The 23,193-nt window shown below is 38.8% G+C and overlaps 1 protein-coding gene across 1 annotated transcript in view; it reads right to left on the bottom strand.

Annotated features, from left to right (window-relative positions):
• Positions 1–14,165: 14,165 nt before the first annotated feature.
• The window catches only part of BAG4 (BAG cochaperone 4), a 29,488-nt gene continuing 20,460 nt past the window's right edge, over positions 14,166–23,193 (bottom strand). Inside the window, exons 3-5 of the mRNA XM_043983845.1 lie at positions 18,716–18,970; positions 17,630–17,914; positions 14,166–16,855 (exon numbers count right to left, since the gene is read on the bottom strand). Coding sequence (XP_043839780.1) covers positions 16,367–16,855; positions 17,630–17,914; positions 18,716–18,970 — 1,029 coding nt within the window. The 3' untranslated portion in view covers positions 14,166–16,366. The remainder of the gene's footprint in view (positions 16,856–17,629; positions 17,915–18,715; positions 18,971–23,193) is intronic.

Genomic DNA, 23,193 nt, shown 5'->3' with positions numbered 1-23,193 from the left:
GTTGTGGTACTGTTTTCCCTGGGGCCATGATGGAGAAGGGGGTTCTGGCTCTACACTAGTTGTGTGAACAGGTACAGACAAGTGGTTTAATGTTTCTGACCCTCACTTTTGCATGAAATGCAGGTACTAACACTTGAACTACCTACTTCATAGTGATGTAGGAGATGAAAAAAGGGTTAATAGAAAAACCTAAGACCCAAGGTCTAATACACATATTAGCTCTAAAAGAGAGTCAGATCCCAGTTAATGGATAACTTATGTTAGGTTCTCGTACCCATAGTGATCAACATCCATAATGGACCAGAGAGGGTCAGGTCAAAATAACAATAAAGGAAAAAGACAACCTATAGAAATTCTAATGAAAAATGATTATATTTTGAAACTAGCCATGGGAATCAGAAAGAGGCATGCGAAGAAAAGGCCAAATTTGTCCCCAGATTCACCTTATGACGTATAAACCCCCAAAACACACCTCCACTGAAAAAGGTACCGGGTGCCTCTGGGGTTGGCTTAGGACCTCCAGGAACTCCAAATTAGGATAAACTCTCCCCTGAAATACCCGTAGGTGGAGAATATTATAATGAGGACAGGCCCTCCCCTGTACCTCCCCAAGGTGGAGATTATTATAATGAGACTGATAATCAATTTATCCATACTATAAATATAACTGTCTTTCCTTTCCTTGAGAGATACCTTTCCACTATTCTGGTTCTCTCCCTGTGGTCACCCATAGTATTGCAATAAAACTTGGGAAACTGAGTCACTGAGTCTTGTAATTCTTTTGGGAAGACTCACAATCAATTTGACCCCAAATTCTATCCCACATCAATAGGGCTTCAGTCAAATTGTTTGGCAGATTTAAAGTCTACAGACATTTATTTAAATATTAGCCTTACACCAAAACTCTACTTTGAAGCCTCATAACATAATGGCATGGTAGTGGGATCCTGGATTGCTTAAGGATATATGCCAGTGGAACAGAAGCTTTGCCAGACCCTACCAAACCTAAGGTTTCCAGTGCTTTTCAGGGACGAACTATGAACCTAGGTCCAAGTAACAACCCAAGTTCAGAAAGTTTATCACCACAGGTAGAGAATTTTTCCACCACAGAAACTCACAGATACCATCAACTAAGGATAAAGGGGGCATGTATAGATACCAAAATCACAAATCCTTGAGGGACTGTTAGAACCTCAACTAGCAATTTGGGGCAGCAAAAATGCAGAGCGGGTGGCACTTTGGAAAGGCAGGACATCTATGAAGAACAGCTATTTGTGAGGAGGGGCATGGATTTGGAAGATCAAAGTATGGAGCAGAAAAGCACAGGAGCTGAGGGTTCAAGAAGCCCACACAAGAGCTGCCAAAGCTTCTAGAAAGTGCAGCTAGCCATAGCGAGAGGCTTTAGGAACTCTGCAGCCCAGTCTTCTCAACCCATTGAGGCTGGTAAGAAAGAGACTCAAGAGTCAGACAGACAGCTTTGGACTCTAAGCTTCCTTGTCAGTGTCTGTGTCCTTCCACAAAGGCAGGTGAGGCAGTGTTAAATGAAAATTTAAGCAATACTTCCCTGGAGATAGGAAAGATATTTTGACAAGAATATCCATTGCCTGACTCATTTCCCTGTTACTTAACTTTCCTATTCTGCCTTAATTAAATGCATTTTCAAGTTAGAATTTATATCTCTTGTATAGTCGGGCACAGTGGTATTGGTGGAGGATCAGGCTATAGTGTTTTAACAGATGATGATCCAGAAAAGAATGCTGAACCTAAGTATAAGCAAGGGATCCCAGAGTAATACTGGGAGTTTTAGGGGACCCAAGGTTAAATACCTGTAGTACCTACTTCATAGGGTTTTTGTGACTATCAAATATAAATGCTTTGAAACCTTTCCATTGAATATAAGCTTCCTGAAAGCAGGGACTCTTTTTTTATTACTGTCTTTGTAACCTCAACCCCTATGTACCTTGTACATAATAATCACTTGAAGTTTGTCGAGTCTAATAGGAACAAATATTATTCCCCAGAGTTCTCAAGTTTAAAGCTTAAGCTACTTACCTCTCCTCCTTTTACTTCTTTTCAGGTCCTTTAAGACTGAGGAGGACTCATGGCTATAGCATGAGCTCATGCTGAGTAGCCAAATTTTTAAGAACTAAGAGAAAATTTTTGCCCATCCAATTAGGATAGCTATAATGTGACCTGGTTTGGAGAATCACTCTTCAGATTACAGGTAGTAGGAGGTGCCAGTTACTCTCTCAACTTCTATTTCCTGATAGCATCTAATTGACAAACACTTGTCCCTTAATTAAAGTTAGAACATCAACACCCAAAAGGGGGCGGAGTGTACAAATAAAATCATGATGCATTCCTCTGTCAAAAATTTAGGGACTTAGAATATAAAAACAGACCTTGCACAACAACACTCAATACATTTCAGGAAAGGGTGATGGCTTTAGATGACAAACTCCTAAGGTCAAGAATTATGTCATATTCAAAAAAGGAAGATAATAAATGTTGGAGAAGCTGTGGAAAAATTGGAACACTAATGCATTGTTGGTGGAGCTGTGAACTGATCCAGCCATTCTGGAGAGCAGTTTGGGGCTATGCCCAAAAGACTATAAAGCTGTGCATACCCTTTGACCCAGCAATAGCAATATTAGGTCTTTTTCCTGGGGGGATCATAGGAAAGGGAAGAGGACCCACATGTACAGAAATATTTATAGCTGCTCTTTTTGTGGTGGCAAGGAATTGGAGATTGAGGGGATGGCCATCAATTGGGGAATGGCTGAACAAGTTTTGGTGTGTGAATGTAATGGAATACTATTGTGCTGTAAGAAATGATGAGCAGATAGATTTCAAAGAAGCCTGGAAGGACTTATATGAACTGATGCTGAGTGAGATGAGCAGAAACAGTAGAACATTGTACACAGGATCAACAACAACTGTGATAGACTTGACTCTTCTCAGCAATACAATGGTCCAAGATAGTTCCAAAGGACTCATGATGGAAAATGCTCTCCAAATCCAGAAAAAAAGAACTGTGGCATCTAGATGTAGATTGAACCATACTATTTCTATTTTTTTGTTTGTTTGTTTTTCTTTTCTGAGGTTTTTCCCCTTTTGCTCTAATTCTTCTTTCACAGCAGGACTAATGCAGAAATATATTTAATGTGATTATACATATATAACCTATATCAGATTGCTTGCTGTCTTGGGAAATGGGGAGGGAGGAGAGGGAGGGAGAAAAATCTGAAACTAGAAATCTTATAAAAAACAAATGTTGAAAACTATATCTAAATGTAACTAGAAAATAATAAGTGGGCAACTAGGTGGCACAGTGGATAGAGCACCGGCCCTGGATTCAGGAGGACCTGAGTTCAAATCTAGCCTCAGACACTTAACACATACTAGCTGTGTGACCCTAGACAAGTCACTTAATCCCAATTGCCTGACCAAGATAATTAATTAATTAATTAAACACTTTTATGATTAAAAAACCAAAAAAAGAATAAATTGTTATGTCAAAAAAAGAATTATGTCATATTTATAATACAAGTTGTTGATTTCCAATGTTAAATGGAAGTTGAAAATAAACAAAATAGTAGTCATGTTCTGGTATGAAAAAGCCAAATAAAAATACTCAAAGTGAAAAAATACAGGGTTTTTGGGTTTCTGTTCAGTTGTTTTTCAGTCGTGTCCAATTCTTCGTGAACCTATTTGGGGTTTTCTTGGCAAAGATACTGGAGAGGTTTGCCATTTCCTTTTCCAGCTCATTTTACAGATGAGGAAACTGAGGCAAAACAGGGTGAAGTGACTTGCATCATACAGCTAGCAAGAATCTGAGGCCAGATTTGATTGAAAACCAGTCTCTTTGACTTCAGGCCCTGTACAGCACTATCCACTGTGCCAACTACCTGCCCAAGATAGTATAGCACAGAAACTGAAAATCATGTTTTCTACCTGCCCAATATAATTTTCACCATGGGGTGGTGTACCCACAAACTTAAGCATTTAGTTGATTCCCCTTCCAGTCTCAAACTGTTTTAGCACTTTTAACTTTATCCAAGGTAACTTTATTTTTTTGTATAATTACTAAGTCCTCTAATGTCTCACCATGGTAAACCACTCCAGTATCTTTGCCAAAAAACCCCCAAATGGGGTCACAAAGAGTCAGACATGACTAAAACGACTCAGCAACAACTAAATCTTTATTATTTATTTATTTTGGGGGGGGGGCAGGGCAATGAGGGTTAAGTGACTTGCCCAGCGTCACACAGCTAGTAAGTGTCAAGTGTCTGAGGCTGGATTTGATCTCAGGTCCTCCTGAATCCAGGGCTGGTGCTTTATTCACTGTGCCACCTAGCTGCCCCCACAACTAAGTCTTTATTAGTATAGGACTCAAAATTTTCTAGGCTCACTTCATGCACTATTATGAATTCCTTATATTTAGAATTCTAAATACATTTCTGTTCATCAACATATACTTTTGTTATGCACAAGTACTCCATCTATTTTACCCAGATTCAAAGTGCAGTGGCCAGATGTCACTATTGTACAGCATGAAAGAGCTGACCAGCAGTTTCTGACGTGTCAGTTCCCCGCTCCTTAGGCAGCTTGGGCAGCTAGGTGGTGAAGTGGATAGAGCACTGGCCCTGGAGTCAGGAGGATGTGAGGTCAAAAAATACAGCCTCAGACACTTGACACTTACTATCTATGTGACCCTGAGCAAGTCACTTAATTTGATTGCCTCAGATATTGGGGCCATCTCTAGTTGTCCTGATCTGTATCTTGCCCCTCGACCCAGATGGCTCTGGAGGAGGCTGAATGAAGCTGCCTCACATCCAATTCACTGCAAGTCATGTCACCTCCTCATGTCATGGTCCTCTTCGAGAACAAAGGACAAACAAGCTTAGGTGGCCTAGTAGCATTCCCACCCTCTCCCTAGAAGCATCCTACACTACTGCCAGTCTTAGTTGTAGACATCTGATCAGCTTGGCCTCTTACTGTACACCTCAGTAGTCCTGAGCTCAGGAGACCCACCATCCTCAGCCTCTCTAGTTACAGGACTTGCACCATCCCACCCAGCTAAACAGAAGGTCTTAAAATACTTATTGGTCCAAATAGTACCCTTCACAAAGACTGGGAATGAAAAACTCACATTTATTTAATGTGTGTAAGGTAGATAATGCCAAGGTCATCTAGCCCAGGAGTTCTTAACCTAGGGTCTATGAATTAAAAAAAAAAAGATATTGCAGTAACTGAATTTCAATATAATTGGTTTCCCTTATAATCCTATATATTTTATATACTGTAAAACATTCTGAGAGGGGCAGCTAGGTGGCACAGTAGATAAAGGACCAGCCCTGGATTCAGGAGGACCCAAATTCAAATCCAGCTTCAGACACTTGGCACTTACTAGCTGTGTGACCCTGGGCAAGTCACTTAACCCTCATTACCCTGAAAAAAAAATCTGAGAGGTCATAGTTTCACCAGCCCTCCAAAGGGGTCCAGGACAGAGGGAACCAGAGGGTCTACCTAGCATCATTTTACAGATGTGAAGTTGGGGCTCAATGATATCACAACTACCCTGAATGTAAGTTTCTTGAGAGCAGTCTTTCACTTTTGTCTTTTTATGCCAAGCACAGTGTCTGGTATATTGGAGTGGGGGGAGGAGTTTGTGTAGACCTTAGATTCCACTTTTGTTGGGAATTCCCAGTCCTGAAACTTTCCATTAGTGCAAATCAGCACTTCATCTGTAATATATGACCTGGGAATTTAAAATAACCTGATCATGGTCAAAACAATGATATGTGTCAGAGGTACTTAGACTTAGGTTTCTAATTCCAAATATACCCTAGCTGCTTCTTCTTCTAACAGCGCCACCTAGCCGCCCCTACACCCTAGCTTCTTAAACTGTGGATTGTGAGCCCCTGGGGGGTCATGTAACTAAACGTGGGGGTTGCAAAAAAATTTGGCAGCACTAAAAGATTATGTATACCTTTTCTATATACCCGGGATCACATAAAATTTTCTCAGGCGAAAAAGGGTCACAGGGTGGAAAAAGTTTAAGAAGCCCAGAACTAAACTACTTCCCCTCTTGCCTAACTCTTGGTAAGCACTTACAAACGCTTGTCCAATTTTAATTAGTGCTGTATGCTAAAGGATAGTTCTTCCTCTAAATCAAGATGACCTTTTGATCCCTTTCAGCTTTCTGATTTCGAAACTACTTGTTATTGATTTCCATGTTTGAAAAAGTAGATTACAATTCTTTAATTACAGTTTAAATACAATTACAATTCTTTAAATTGGACAGTCCACCTATTGTATAAGTAGACAAGGATTAAGATGGATGGACAGTGGTCATTGCTGGAAGGGTTGTGGGATGATAGGGATACTAATATTGTTGATCGAGTTATAAAGAGGTTGTACCTCTTTGGAAAGCAATTGGGAATTATGCAAACAAAGTGACAATGATTAGTCCATGCCCTTTGCCCCAGAGACTACATCACTGGGCTTATACCTTTGTAGTTTGTTGTTGAGTCATGTCCAGTGGGGTCTGAACTCAGGAAGATGAGTCTTCCTGATTCCAAGCCCGGTGCTCTATCCACTGCTCGACCTAGTTGCCCCTTTATATTTAATGAAGCTATTAATTAAAAGAAAGTCCCGGGGCAGCTAGGTGGCACAGTGGATAGAGCACCGGTCCTGGATTCAGGAGGACCTGAGTTCAAATCCGGCCTCAGACATTTTACACACTTACTAGCTGTGTGACCCTAGGCAAGTCACTTAACCCCAATTACCTCACCAAAAAAAAAAAAAAAAGAAAGAAAGTCCTCTATAAACCAAAATATTTATTGCAGCACTTTTTGTGAATGCAAAGAATTGGAAACAGTATTCCCCATTGATTGGGGAATTGATAAACAAACTGTGGAACATTAACATAATGGAATATTACCATCATGTAAGAAATTATAAATGTGAGGAATACAAAGAAACATGAATATCTACATGAACTGATGCAAAATCAAATACACAGAACCAACAATATGCATGACTTTGATAATGTATTTACCAAAAAACCAAAAAGTGAATGTAGCAAAATTGTAAATGTATTAATTAGTTGTGTTGATTTTTTTCCTCTTTAAAAAATAGTATAACTATATGTTATATGGGATGGCTCTCTGGGAGGGGAAGCGAGTAGAGTATACTGGGAAAAACTATGATGATATAAAAACCAAAAACTAGCAACAACAACAAAAATTTTAAGAGTGGACAAAATTCTTAAGGCTGTTTTGCCAAAGTTAGAGTCTAATAACCATTAGTATATTATCCCTGGTCTTTTTTACCTAGCTGTTAGTGATTCGGTTTTAACCCTGGCAGTTACAAGTCAATATAACCTAAATGTTGTTACTATTTAATAACTATTCAGGTTTCATATTCAACTGACAACTATTTGCAGAATATTTTCAACCTATTTTTAATATTGAGCCACTTGGTTCCCATTACCTTGGAACACGCTTGAGTTACAGCTAAAAAATCCACCCCACCCTTGCTAACCTTCTCACCTTGGATGATCCCAATGCTCCTGATTGGTCGCCTCCTCCTGTAGTCTGCATTTTAAGGAAACCTGGCTGGGCCATGTTCACCCCTTCATTCACCTCAGGGCTCCACTTCTGACTCTGAAATTCCTTCTCCATCATCTCCCTACACACACACACACACACACACACTCACTCTTTTAGCTTCCTTTTATGTTTTGTCTTCTCCCATTAGACAATATGCTCCTTGAGGGCAGGAACTATGGTTTGTTTTTTTGTTGTTTTTTGTCAGGGCAATAAGGGTTAAATGACTTGCCCAGGGTCACACAGCTAGTGTCAAGTGTCTGAAGTCACATTTGAACTCAGGTCCTCCTGAGTTCAGGGCCGGTACTTTATCCACTACACCACCTAGCTGCCCCCAGGAAATGTTTTTGCTTCTACTTTGTGTTCCCAGTGTTTAGTACCATGCCTGACACATTAGAGCTAATAAATGCTTGTGGACTGACCTGTGTAATACTTGGTATAATGCTCCAGACCACAACTAAGGAAATTCAAAGTCATTTATTATTAACCTACCTAAAGAAAAATGGTAGTCAACTTATGTATCTAACAGAGGATATATTACACTGGATATGGGTGTGTGATCAAATCAACAAATATTCACTAAATGCAAGGGCAATGCAAAATGAGAAATAAACTGGTTAAATCATTTCTAAGAAAAGCTAGATACTTTGCTGTGGCTAGATGTGGAGTCAGGAAAACCTGGGTTCAAATCTCATGTATTTAATTAGCTGTGTAAGCTAACCCTGGACAAGTCACAACTTGTCTGAGCCTCACTGGTAGGTACATAAGGGGCACAGACCTCAGAAAGTTGTTGAGAGAATCAAATAAGATTATGTCTGATGTTTTGTAAGTTTTAGAGTGCTATATTAACACTGATAATTTTTGTTATTATCCTATCTGTCAAGCTTCCCCCCACAATTTACCAATCTGGTTCATTCCTCCCCTGCTACCTGCTTTCCATTCTGGAGATTTACCTGAGGGGCTTAAAATCACTGTGCTAAAGTAAATTATATTTTCTCTTTATATTTTCTTTTCACATCTCCTCTAGATTAAAAGGATAAATATGTGTATGAATTGTTATATAGGAGCAGGTCTATAGTCTGTACAATCTAGTATTTCTCTAAAAGACACCAAACAACAGGTGAAAAATGCAAAGCCTTCCTTGGCATGGACAAGATAAAAATTAATATTACCTTTAGTTTCTACTATATTGATTCTACAGTGTGATTAATTTTGTGCTGTATTTATTTTGATAATTCAGTATGTATCTGTTTAAAGCCACTTTTTAATGTCCTTGAGTTGAGCTCAAGAATTCTGCTTTCCATTTGAGTTAGCTTAAAGTTAGTTTAAAAGAGTTGTTATCTCTCATACCGGTACCCCTGGTAAGTCCAACAAATTAACGTGTTTCCATCTCTCTGTCCATCTTTGCCTGTGTGTAATTATACAAGGGAGTTTTTCTCTCTTCCAAGGAGATACCAAGTCTGGTAGTTGTGACCCCCTAGCAAAGACTAAAAGATGCAGATAGGCCCCACAAATTAAGTATTCCTTAATGGATAGAGAGGGCTGATTACTAGCTGACCATGGGAGCTCACTCTCTTTCCTTGATGTAACCACTTGTGTTGTTTTCTCCACCTACCCAAATTATTTGTTTTGTACTTCCTGTAACGATTGGAATGATGCCACCTGCTGGAGAGCTACTGTAGGAAAGCTCCACCATGAGGAGAAGGCACTTGAGGGCAAGCCATGAGGCCTTTCTTTGGCATTAGGAAGTGATGTTTGCTTGTGGGAGGAAGGAGGGGCGAGGCTGGCTCTCTCGCTCTCTTTCGTCAGGACTCTGGTGGAGACTGGACCTAGAAATGCGCTCTCCCTTTAATAGATAGATGAATCTAGGACTTTCTCTTTCTCTTCACCAAATTCTTATTCTCCTTAATAAATGCTTAAAAATCTAACTCTTGCTAAAGCTTATAATTTATTGGCAACCACTTGTTAGATATTTTAGACAGACTAGCTAGAATTTTCACCCCTTACATTCCCAAAATTATATGAAGTCTAAGTAAGCCCTATCTCATGGTCTTTGGTCTATGATTTCATTGGTGTGGATCCTCCCTCACCAGGAAAGAGCAGAATCTCTACTATACCTCAGTCATATGAATTTGATATCATTCTTGAATTCCTTTCATTTTAATTCCATTAAGTAGATTTAGCCATTGGATACTTTATTCATAAAAGTTCTAACTGTAAGGGTTCATAATCATATATATAATCAGAATTTTAGAGCTAGGAAAGAACTTAAAAACCATTAAGCTTAGCTTCACTTTATAGATTGTAATAAAATAATGGGATTTGGCAGACCCCAGGGGCCCCCATCTAAAGATTGATTTGGAATTGATTGAGTTGGGTGAGACAGAGACAGAGAACCTACTTAAGGATGATTAAATCGAGACCACACCTGAGGGGCAGCTAGGTAGCACAGTTGATAAAGCACTGGCCCTGGATTCAGGAGGACCTGAGTTCAAATCTGGCCTCAGATACTTGACACTTACTAACTGTGTGACCCTGGGCAAGTCACTTACCCTTCAATGCCCCACAAAAAAAAAAAAAAGAAAAAGTTATTACTTGAAATTATTGCATATTGTAACATATTCTGAGTCAAAGCAAATTCATATTTTTTGTGGTCATCATTATCCTCAATTTTTAAATCCATATGAGACTTGGATTATGGGAACTTATCATTTAAGGCATTAATTGGGGACAGCTAGGTGGCGCAGTGGATAAAAGCACTGGCCTTGGATTCAGGAGAACCTGAGTTCAAATCCAGCTCAGACACTTGACACTAGCTGTGTGACCCTAGGCAAGTCACTTAACCCTCACTGCCCTGCAAAAAAAAAAAAAAAAGACATTAATCGCCTTCATTCTGAATTAATCAGATGCCAGTTGGCCAAAATGACAGCCAATCACAAGAGAAATACATACAAGGACAGACACTGAACTGTCACAAAAAGGGGAGACATGCATGAAGTCCAGGTACCGCATTGCCTTGGGAAAGGCCAAGAGAATAGCTATTGGCAATAGTCGAGGTTGGATTTTCTTGGTTTAATTTTCTTCCACACGGCACCAGGTGGCCTGGCTATGCCATCTCATTTGACACCTGACTTCAATTTCCCCTTCTATATGCCTGATGTCATGTACATCTCAATCCTATGCATTTGATTAAGCCTGACTCAGTTTCTTCTCTGTTCTTCTATGGTAACCCCCATAATTATCTCAGGTGTCATGATAAATACAATGTTGTATTTGGCCTTGACATCTGCTACCAATTGTATTAGATCTTTTAATTTCTCATAATGGCATTAGGATAATTAGGCAGATGATGCAAAAAGTGATGAAATGGAGATTTTTTAAAAAATTATTTTCTAAATTAACATCACAATTGTCTTCTCAATTTATTCTCCACGGGGGGGTGTAGTAATATTAAGTTTTAGAGAATGTTTCAATTTTTGGTTTTTTTATGTTTTATGTGTAACAACTGGACAATAATTGTAAAATCTCTAAGATTCTGAATTTCCTTAGATTTTTTGTTTTTTGTTTTTTTTGAGAGGCAATTGGGGTTATGTGACTTGCCTAGGATCACACAGCTAGTAAGTGTTAAGTGTCTGAGGCCATATTTGAACTCGGGTCCTCCTGAATCCAGAGCCAGTGCTCTATCCACTGTGCCATCCAGGTGTCCCCTAGACATGTTTTTGAGAACTCTCATTGTTTGACTTGATTATTGGCAAAGCTTTTTTTTTTTTTTTTGTGACGCAATTGGGGTTAAGTGATTTGCCCAGGGTCACACAGCTAGTAAATGTCAAGTGTCTGAGGCTGGATTTGAACTCAGGTCCTCCTGAATCCAGGGCCGGTGCTCTATCCACTGTGCCACCTCGCTGCCCCCTCAAAGCTTTTTTTTTTTTTTTTTTGGTGAGGCAATTGGGGTTAAGTAACTTGCCCAGGGTCACACAGCTAGTAAGTGTTTAGTGTCTGAGGCTGGATTTGAACTCAGGTACTCCTGAATCCAGGGCCGGTGCTCTATCCACTGTGCCACCTAGCCACCCCAAGCAAAGCTTTTTAAAGTTGTGTTAAGCTCAATTTTGTAGGAAACTTTCCCAGCAGATTATCAATATCTGAAACACCTGAAGGACTTTACAATGACACCTGAAAATCTACAGCTGAGATTTGTTATTTGATCATCAGCATCCACACCTGAAAGACTTCCTTTCCACAACTACACCCAGAGGACATCCCAACAACCATCTGAGAAAAGACTTCCAAAGACTTAAGTGGACGTTTTCCTGTTTTCCTTTTCCCCATTGTTTACACTGTTTATAATATAATGTCCACTTACTAAAGCCTCCTTTAGTTTTTCCTGTTTGTAATGTCCACCTGCTAAAAGGGGAGTGCCCCCTTTAGCCTTTGTTAATGAGTCGCTCAATTTCTTTTCTATCTTTTCATTCCCTTTACTTTGTTAGTCATAAGTATCTGTAATGTTATTAAGGAAATGATTGTTTAACAAAGCACAGGGGGAAATGTGATAAAATAATGGGATTTGGCAGAGCCCAGGGGCCCCCACCTGAAGATTGATTTGGAATTAATTGAATTGGGTGAGACTGAGAGACTGACTGAGAACCTACTTAAGGATGATTAAATTGAGACCACACCTGGCTAGCCCTGAGTGGGGTGTTGTTCTCAGAGGCTGTGGACTAAGACATCAACAGGAGATCACCCTCAACCAATCAGCTTGAAGGACCTCCCATTTTGGGGAGAGAGACAGGAAGTAGGAAGGTGAGGCTTGCTTGCTGGATTGGTCTTTTCGTTCGGAACTGGCTTGTGGTAGCAGAACTTCATGCATTCTTTTTGGAAGTGTGGTGGGGCTAGGTAAAGGCAAGGTTTTCTCTCTAGCTATCCCGCATAGATCTAAGCTAGGGCTTTCCATTCTATAAGAGATCTGTTCTCACCCTCTATCTTCACTAACTTCTAATATACTTTAATAAGTACTTAAAAGCCTAACCTCTTGCTGAATTTATCAGTAAATCTTAGCTAGTTTCCCCCCCAAAATGGGGGGGGGCAGGTAAGAACCCACATTAGATTTTTAAACATCACAAGATGAAGAAACTAAAGATTTGGGGAAGTGATTTGTCTAATAGTACACTATTAGTTTGTTCCAAGATCCACTATTATAACCTAGGTCTCCTAACTTCTTATTGTGTATTCTTAATTTTCATCAATAGTCTTCTTCTCTAAATCCTATAGGTGATCAACTGAATAAGCTGGAAGACATCTCCCACTATATTGAAGGTACTGTAAAGAATTAATTATTTGAGGTTTTTATGCCTCGGTGCGCACTGGCCTGGGGCTCTGCAAACCGCACGGTGCTCCACCCACTGGTTTGTTTGTTGTTGTTTTTTTGGTGGGGGCAGTGGGGGTTAAGTGACTTGTCCAGGGTCACACAGCTAGTAAGTGTCAAGTGTCTGAGGCCGGATTTGAACACAGGTACTCCTGAATCCAAGGCCAGTGTTTTATCCACTGCACCACCTAGCTGCCCCTCCACCCACTGGTTGTAGCTGTTGCCATGGCACTGGCACCTCATGTCATCACCACTTGCTGACGCCTACATGGGCCTGGCAAAATTATAATGATTGGAAGCCTAGTGAGGGCAGTCATGTGACTGTCAGAGCAGCCATATAATTGGCTGGGGGGGGAGGTTTCCTGGGATTGGGGGAGGAGAATTCGCCATTCTAGCTGGATGCTGGAAGGCGACAGGAGCTCTGCTGTGTATTCTCAGCTGATTCCTGGGTGGTGGTATTTCTTCAGGTTGCATAATTTCCCTTTCCCCATTTTATTTCCTTTCCCTTGATCCTACTGATCCTGTTTGTGTTTTTTTTTTTAAAGTTCATTCTTGTTAAAATAAATCCTATTCTGTTTTGAGGGAGGCTGTCAGTCTCCTTCTTTGCCCCAATACTGCGGCAAGCCACTTAGCTAACACTCCCCAATTAAAAATTGGTCCCCACAGTACCAAAGTAGCACTTGGTAATCCCTATCTGCTGTTTTCCCCCTCCCCCATCTGTTGTCTTCATTGGTTCTGAAGTCAGTGTACTTCATAATCTTTTATACCACTTCATACTTCCTATTGTAATATACTGCAGCAAATTTATACCTAACATGTTCCATGTTCTCATGGAAGTTCCATGACTCATGTTTAACAAAGAAATAATCTACTTTGCTGGACTTAACAAGTGCTTAAAAGTAAGCTTGGTTTATATTCCAAAACCTCAGTTTAAGTTGTTTTTAGATTATTACTTCCATTAACAATGACAATAAAAAGTTGATTTATTAAACATTTAAAAGTATGAGAAAAAAGCTCTACTACTTTCTCTTTCATCTCCAAAAGGGAAAGACAAAAGGACAATGTAGTCACAAATATAACTCCACCCCAAGTGTTTCTTTAAAGCCCCACCCCCGTATTTATTTACCTATATGTTTTTGTAGTTGTAACAGGAAGTGCTTAATTATAAAGAAAACTCAGTTGTATTTAATAAGCCATGTCTGAGTAACTTTATTTAAGATTCAAGTGAAAGTGATACCCAACAGAATATGGCACAGACATCAAAAACCAACTTAAAAAAAAATTTGTATAAAAACAAGCCCAGGTTTTAATGCAAACATTCAAGGAAACTCTTAATTTTCTAAAATAAACATGTCAGTACTGGCCTTCCCCAAACTGAACCAGCCCAATAAATCAGGGACACCATTATTACCTCTCAATTTCTTCTTAGCTACTAAAAGAACTACTAGCTTAATTTTTTTTACCTTAAGTTTTTTATCTGCACTTGTATTCACTGCTCACAATTTGGTGTTCATCTTTTAATTTAAGCAAATTGTGAGTGAATTTGCCTGAACCATCCTAATCATCTTACACTAAACCCAGTCTTTGGGGAAATAGTAGATCACATGCTACAGAGCAAGGAAGAAATGAATTATTTATTTATTAGCCCCTGGTAACCCATTATGTTCTTGAAATGGTGTCCAAAGTAACTTTAACACAGATTTAAAGACACTTTCCTTTTCTGTAGTGTTGCCTATGTTCAGGTTTTTGAAGTAGAGCTAAATATGTAGCCCTGAAATAAATTATCAGAACATCCAACTGTAAAATCGCTTATCAAAACTACAAGAAACAGTATGAGTTAATCTCTTCTCATCATATAATGGAGTAGAAAACCACAATTCCCAGTTAGTCTACAAAATGCCACTGCTACACTGATCCACTGTTAAGGAATAGCTAGGCTTTTCAATATACTGAAACTCACCAGAGATGATTAAATTCAGTATATTTCACAAGTCTCTTAAAAACAACCCTGCAGACTACCCAAATCACCACAGATAGTATTTTTTTTTCAATATTCCTTGCTGAAGTTTGGTACTGAGATAAACGGAGCTAACAGTGGCTAAAAGGAGACTTTTCTTAAAAAGGGAATTCTATCCATACAATTTTGTTTTCAGCAAGACTGGATAAACAGATACATTTTTAGAATATGAAAAAAAAATTCAATTCTCATCGTAGCTATATGGCTGATTCTCTTCCTAAACTTTCATAATTGGCTTTCACACTCATTTTTCATAGTTGTAAACTGAACAGAACTCTACTCTGTTCAAAGGAATACTGAGAGTAAAATTAATAGTTTGAGATGGAGTGCTATTAACCAAATAATCATGTTTTAATCAAGTTTATTATTTCTCGCAGTTACTATTTTTCTAGTCACTCTGATGTTTCATGTCTTACCTGTGGTCATCATAATGCTCTGTACAAAAGCAGCAAGTGTATATGATGAAGTGGAAAACAGAATGACACTGTGTGAAAAAGATAATTTAAAGTGGCTCTATACCAAATCCCATTCAGATGTAAAAAATAAAAATATTTGTGAACACATTCACTCTTAAGTTAATATTTCCATATCCAAATTCTGCTTCCACTACCACATTTCATGGGCAAAAATTCCAACCTAATGATGATTTGCACAGAAGGGGAAGAAGGGGAACAACAATTCACACTCAAGAATATCACTAAACACTGCAGTATTTCCAAGAGCTGGAAAAGTATTAACTAATATTCAGAGATGCCACAATGACAGGCTATCAATGTGGTCTCTTGTATGGTCACTTTAAACATATGACTACAGAGTGCACCAAATAGAGAATGATACATTTCAATCTGCATGACCAGATTTATGGAGCTATAAATAGCAACACAAGACAGGCCCAAGTCCAAACTATAATTTACACATGGAGTGCATGTTATAAAGCCTTCACAACATACAAAATTAGACAAGTGCTCCAGCTCTTTAAAAACAGTGCCTGTTTGCTTCAGATTATATATCCAGCCTCAGCTGGCCTGGTTCTGATAAGCCTGTTACATAAAGTGAGTTTCCCTTCTGCTGAAAAAGAAGCCTGTAGACATCCCCAGATGCCTTCAGAACTAGTGGTTGACTTGGTAATGCTGATGGTTCCATAGTTTCCTATTACATTCATTGGTCTGAAACAACAAACTGAAAACAATTCGGAACCAAAATGTCCTTCCAAAGTCTTTTGCCATGTGTTTTTTTTTAATAGTTTTAAATGAAGGAGAAAAGTCAGCATTTATTGCTTCTTATCATCAACAGCAGTTTCAAAGGGATAAGAATTAACCAAAATCAAGAGATCTTTGGTCAAGTTAGTAACAGGCTTCTACTAGTTGCACATCCATCTCATAATGCTTCTTCTTCCAGTTTTTCCAGTATGGCCTGGATCTTATAAACAGCCTCTTTTCTTGCCTGTCGAATAGTGTCCTGGCCACCAGTTTCAACTGAATCCAGTTCTAATAGCTCCTTGGTTAGCATTTCTTCTAGAAGCCAGTATGTCTTGTCTGTCTTTTTCCCTACAAACTTGTCTACTTCTTGTTCAAGGTATTGGACTTTCTCTAGCACTTGTGTGATTTTTTTAATACCAGGTGGTTGACCTTCATCTGAAGATGGATGATCATCAGGGATTTTGTAACCCAGATCTTGACTGCTGGGAATTCTTCTGGCTGAGTTACCGTACATCTGGGGCTGGGCACTATACTGAACTTTGGAACTGAAAAGGTCCGGAGTACTGTTGTTCATAGTTTCCGAGGAGGATTCGTACTGATGGACATCGCTGGGAAAGTTGTTCCGGTTCACACCTTGCTCTGGCTGGCTATGAGGATATGAGGGATCCTTGGGGGCATGGAAAAAGTGGGGAAAATTAGTTTTAATAGGGATCCATCAATGTCAAGTCTCTTAGCCCCCATGTTAACCACACAACCAGGAGGGCAAATGAAAGATCTTTCCAATAATAGAGCTGGATCTCCTTCAATCATTTGGAAGGAACACATCCCTAGGATGGTAAAAGGGAGTGACCTGTCCAAAGCAAAGGACAGGAAAGGGGTAAAGGCTGGAAATTGCTCTCTGAGGCAAATAAACATCATCACCACCTCACAATCTATCTTATGACCTAACAAACAAGAATTAAATAGTCCTTTCCCAGTAAGCTATAACTGTAAGACAAACTCCTAAAAAGGAACCTATGGGAAAGTGAACTTAAGTGAAATTCAATTCTGTGATTTAATTAAAAGACACATTTTATTATTAGAGTCTATTATAAATTAGAATCCACTCCCACAGACTTTGCCTTTGTGTATATGGATGATCTGAGGACTGCCAAATGTAGTCCCACATATTTGGAATGAATGTCATCTATGAGTTAATATTCTGAAAGTACTACAAGTAAACAGAAATCCAACAATTCCACGTCTCTGGGAAAAGCAGGAAACTAAGTCAAAGCTTATAAGAGGGAGGAAGTTAGTACCTAATCAGCATGTGTCTTACTCAAATGAAGAAAACCCGTTTATAATTATTTCTTGACAAAGACAAATGTAGTTAAGTCCTTTATCATTCACTCTCTCTTAAAAAAGCTTACATATAAAGAGCAATGTTCCTGCATTTCCTTACCTTGGAATCCTGGGTGGGAGGTGGAGGTGGGGGTGGAGGTGGTGGGGACGAAGGAGGTGGCTGAGAGGATGCACTACTGGACCATGACGAGGTGGATCCTGACATAAAGTAATTCCCAGACTGTGCTGAGGGTGCAGCTGAAGAAGGCCAAGAGTAGCGTGTTGTCATTCCATAAACCCCAGAGGTCCATACTTGCTCTTGTGTTCGGAGGGGTGGTGGTGCTGGTGGTGGGACATTAGGATTTCCATCCCCATATGAGTAATGGGGGTGAGCCATTCCCGGACTCTAGGGTAAGAAGAGGAGACTCAGTACTGGTCACTGCCAAAGCTCAGTGAAGATCCTAAAACAGCCCATTAGAGTCAAAACTCTGAATGGTTTGCTTCCCCTCAGTTCAGAGAGTTCTGCACCAACATGGACTCTCAGCAGTTTTAGAAACTATGTCAAGGATTTAGGGGTTTTGGTAGTATAAAAGAATGAGCAGAAATGGCAGTACTACAACTTAAAGACAGGATAAGTCAATATCAGGTTATCATGAATAATGTGCCCATGCACTACAATGCTCTTCTCTGAAAAAACAAATTAACATTCTACAAACTACAATACAAAGCACTTAAACAAACACAAAATCACAGACTAATCAGAGAATCACAGGATGAAAGAAACAGATATCATTCAACCCTTTATCTTACAGATAAGAAAGCTGAAGCACTGAGAGGGTAAGGGATTTATCTGCTGAGTTCAAACTCTGATTGAGTCCCAATCCAATACCCCTTCCTTCACTGCACCCTATTAACATAGGAAAAACTTAGCAAGACCCAAATCATTCATGCTCAAGGGTTGGACTTCAGTGACAGTTCTGAAGAGCTCTGGGTTCATGATTTTACAGGCAGACTAAGATTCCAAACAGTGGAAGCAAACAGCTACAGGTTAAAAAGGCACCAATACATAACCACTGTCAGGCATGTTTCTAGTATAGCCTGAATGTCTAGTGTCTTCTGGAGTCATCACCCCAGTCAAAGAAAGTTATTCACTCTGAAAAACACCAATGGCATTGAAACTGATATCTCATTAATAAAAACTACTTACCTGTGATATAGGATACCCTGGAACATGCCCCCTCAGAGCAGGTCCTTCAGTCTGACAGTCTTGCTGTGGATAAGTCCAACGAGAAACAGGGGTTGGGCTGTTGCCAGGGGAATGGTAAGTGCTTGGAACATCTGTAGGATAAGGGGCTGGAGGATGTCCAGAAGAATAATAAGTCCCAGAATACGAGGATGCAGTTGCTCCAGGGCCTGTGGCATATGGTGGACCATAAGCCCCATTTGTGTATGAATCCATTCCCTGAAAAAGTAAGAGAAAGACCACCAGTTTAAGAATTCAAATAGGATGATTATACCTAACCTGGAAAAAAAAACTATATAATTTTAAGAATGCTTTCTAAATTGGTAATTTTCAAATTTGGAATCAATGACATTATATTTCATTATATTAGTGCCATTTATTTTTACCATCCCCCCACTGCAATTTATTTCCAGTTTTTTACAATTTTGTGTAGAAATCATTAAACTGGTCTGCCACTATTTCATATAGTGTCTAGTCTAAGTTTCTAAGTCTTTTGCTATGTGTGACACAAAAGGAAATCTAGGCAATATGAAAACAAAAGATGACAATGAAAATCTATTTAAAAAAAACTCTAAGCACTAGTAAGTGCCCCCTCTATTCTGGGCACTGTGCTAGGCAACAAAAGCACAGAATCAGTCAATCCCTACTCTCAAAGAACTTCTGTTCTATCAGCCAATATGTACATATAAGAATATGTGAAATAAAAATGTGTATGTGGAATACAAAATAATAACAAAGTAGTTAGGGAGAGAGGGCACCAACAGTTGGCAGGATCAGGAAAGGCTTCCAGTAAAAGTGTCGCTCGAGTTGCATCTTGAAAGAAGAGAAGGATTCTATGAGGGAGAGACAAGAAAAGACCACATTCTAGACATGAGGACAGCCACTACAAAGGCACGGACAGAGGTTGTAGAGTGTCATGTGTGAGAAATAATAAAGAACCAAAAGAATAGAGCACACATTATGACCATTCAAGGAAAAAAAAAATTGGAAACTAGGTAATGATTGAAAAATTATATTCTACTCATTTAAATCAAGTTACCAAGACAATTGGATTGTACTGAGATTCAGGGTTAAGCTTTTTTTTTTTTTTTTGGGGGGGGGGGAGAGGAGTAAGAGGGTTAAGTGACTTGCCCAGGATCACATAGCTAGTAAATGTCAAGTGTCTGAAGCCACATTTGAACTCAGGTCCTCCTGAATCCAGGGCAGGTGCTTTATCCACTGCGCCACCTAGCTGCCCCCCACGGTTAAGCTTTTAACAAAATACTTAAAAAATTAAGCTCATCACAGTTTAAATAGTACTTGAGAGTTTGTGCTTGAATCTGGGTTTTTAAAAGTAATAGCAGATTTGACTATCATAATCTGAAGTTGTTTAATCAACTGTAATTTTACTGTCTAAGAAAGAATAAGAAAATTTTGTATCTTCTGACCTTTACTTAGTAACATATTCAGTCATTTTTGCATATTTCAAGGTGTTTCTATGAGGGTATGAGGATGCTAATTGCTTAGACAGGAGGGGTGTATGTGTGTGTGTGTGTGGGTGTGTGCATGCACATAAGACTGAAGAAGCTTATGCTTGAAAATGATTATTATAGATTATAGCTTCAAAATAGAAATGACCAATTAAGAAACTTGGTGCCTGGTGTTGGCAAGTTTATAAAAAGTTTAGAAAGTCAATCTTTTTTCATATTGTCTGAGTCTCTAAGTTAGTTACATTAAATAGCATTAGCAGTTTCCATCTGTTATCCAGCTAAATCATTACATTAATAGCAAAATGCAAAGGTGTTGGAGTTTAACAACCTTTCACTAAGACCCTTCTCTGATAGCATGTTCACATTATGACAGGATCATAATTTCCTGTTACAGTACTGCTAATTGTCCTAAAAAACTGTGCCTAATTCAGAATAGATAATAAGGTGTCTGGTAAAGAAAGTCAAATGCATCAAAAGTTGTCTAACTATTGAATGTTGGAAGTATATTCCCCGCTTCCCTATAAAATCCAAGTTAGCATTCACATGTTGTATCCCAAGGATAAAAAAATTATAAGCACTTCTATCAGAGGACTCTGTCTCTCAAAAGATCCCATCCTCTATCTATTGTCATATGAAAAAATGCTCTAAATCACTACTGATTAGAGAAATGCAAATTAAAACAACTCTGAGGTACCACCTCACACCTATGAGATTGGCTAATATGACAAAAAAGGAAAATAATAAATATTGGAGAAGCTGTGGAAAAATTGGAACACTAATGCATTGTTGGAGCTGTGAACTGATCCAACTATTCTGGAGAGCAATTTGGAACTATGCCCAAAGGGCTATAAAGCTTCACATACCCTTTGACCCAGCAATACCACTATTAGGTCTTTTTCCCAAAGAGATCATAAAAAAGGGAAAAGGACCCACATGTAAAAAAAACATTTATAGGTGCTCTTTTTGTGGTGGCAAGGAATTGGAAATTGAAGATTGGCCATCAATTGGGGAATGGCTGGACAAGTTGTGGTATATGAATGTAATGGAATACTATTGTGCTGTATGAAACAATGAGCAGGAGGATTTCAGAGAAACCTGGAAGGATTTACAGGAACTGATGCTGAGTGAAGGGAGTAGAACCAGGAGAACATTGTACACAGTATCAACAACATTGTGTGTTGATCAACTGTGATGGACTTGACTTCTCAACAATACAATGGTCCAAGATAGTTCCAAAGGACTCATGATGGGAAATGCGCTCCAAATCCAGGAAAAAAGGGGAAAAAAAGAACTATAGAATCTAGATGCAGATTGAACCATACTATCTCTATTTTTTGTGTTTTTCTTTTTTGAGGTTTTTCCTTTGTTCTGATTCTTCTTGCACAGCATGACTAATGCAGAAATATGTTTAATGTGATTGTACATATATAACCTATATCAGATTGCTAGCTGTCTTGGGGAGGGGGGAGAAGAAAATTGAAAGTAGAAATATCAAAACAAATGTTGCAAACTATCTCTAGATGTAACTGAAAAATAATAAAATACTTTTATTATGGAAAAGAAGAAATGTGGAAAACTATCCATATGTGTAACTTGCAAATAATAAAATACTGAACTATCAAGAAACAATGAGCAGGCAGATTTCAGAGACACTTGGAAGGATTTACATGAACTGATGCTGAGTGAGATGAGCAGAACCAGAACATTGTACACAGTATCAACCACATTATGTGAAGATCAACTGTGACAGACTTAACTTCTCAGCAATACAATGGTCCAGAATAATACCAGGGGACTCGTGATGGAGAATGCTCTCCATATCTAGAGGAAAGGACTGTGGAATCTGGATACAGATTGAACCATACTGCTTCTACTTTTTTGTTTTTTATGGTTTTTTCTCTTTTGTTCTGATTCTTCTTTCACAATATGACTAGTACAGAAATATGTTTAATGTGATTGTACATATATAACCTATATCAGATTGCTTGCTATCTTGGGGAGGGTGGAGGGAGGGAGAAAAATTTGGAACTAGAAATCTTACAAAAACAAATGTTGAAAACTACCTCTACATGTAACTGGAAAATAATAAAATATTTTTATGATAAAAAAAGATCCCATCCTCCAAGACCACCTTCCTCACAGTGGCCAATCACTTTAGAGGTAGAAATCCCTTGGAAGAACCTTGATCTTATTAACTGGCTTGTATCCTTTATGCCTATCTAATTTTAACTGCTTGTTTTCTTTCATTTTCATCCTTGAAACTAGCTATTTTCTCCTACTTTCCCAACTTTTAACTTCATAGATCTGCCTGGGCTTGAATAGACCCCATGGTACTTGGGATTAGAACTAAGGTTTTCCATATCACCTTTGTTAGGCAAAGCTTACCTAGATTGGGAAACATTCCAATTACATATTTTCATTCCCCTTACCATATTACTGTGCTCAAAGATCTCAAAGCATAAATCTAGAAGTGAAGATAACAGATATATCTTGTTCCACACATCAAATGCCAACGTAGAATACCCCTAAAAGGAGAGAGCACCCCCATTACATATCAGAGATGAGACATTTCCTATTAAAAAAAAAAAAGAATGTAGGGAAGCCGCCTTTGAGAAAGCCGACACCACCACTCCAATTTGGATGCAGATCTGAAGGACTGCTGCACCCCTTTTTTCACTCCCAGTTTGCTAGAAAGAATACCCTGTAATAAATTCCTTTTAAAAATATCTTATGCGTGGACTTTTCATTTCCCCCTCTTCAGAGCAGATGTTGAATTATTACATGATGATTCAATTGGAGAGGCCTTAGCTGTTAAATGTAGGAATTGAAATCAGTAAGAAAAACTAATCAAGTCTCATTTTGAAGCTCTTTAAACTCCCAACAGAAACCTCATTCAAACTGCCAGTGGCCCTAATCTACAATTGTAGATAATGCTATTAAAATCCTCAGAGAGTGTCCTTTTTTTTTTTTAAG

The sequence above is a fragment of the Dromiciops gliroides genome, chromosome 2, assembly GCF_019393635.1.
Source record: "Dromiciops gliroides isolate mDroGli1 chromosome 2, mDroGli1.pri, whole genome shotgun sequence".
Classification (NCBI taxonomy): domain Eukaryota; kingdom Metazoa; phylum Chordata; class Mammalia; order Microbiotheria; family Microbiotheriidae; genus Dromiciops; species Dromiciops gliroides.
Note: the sequence above shows the minus strand (reverse complement) of the source record. Positions and strands in the feature narration are given on the sequence as shown.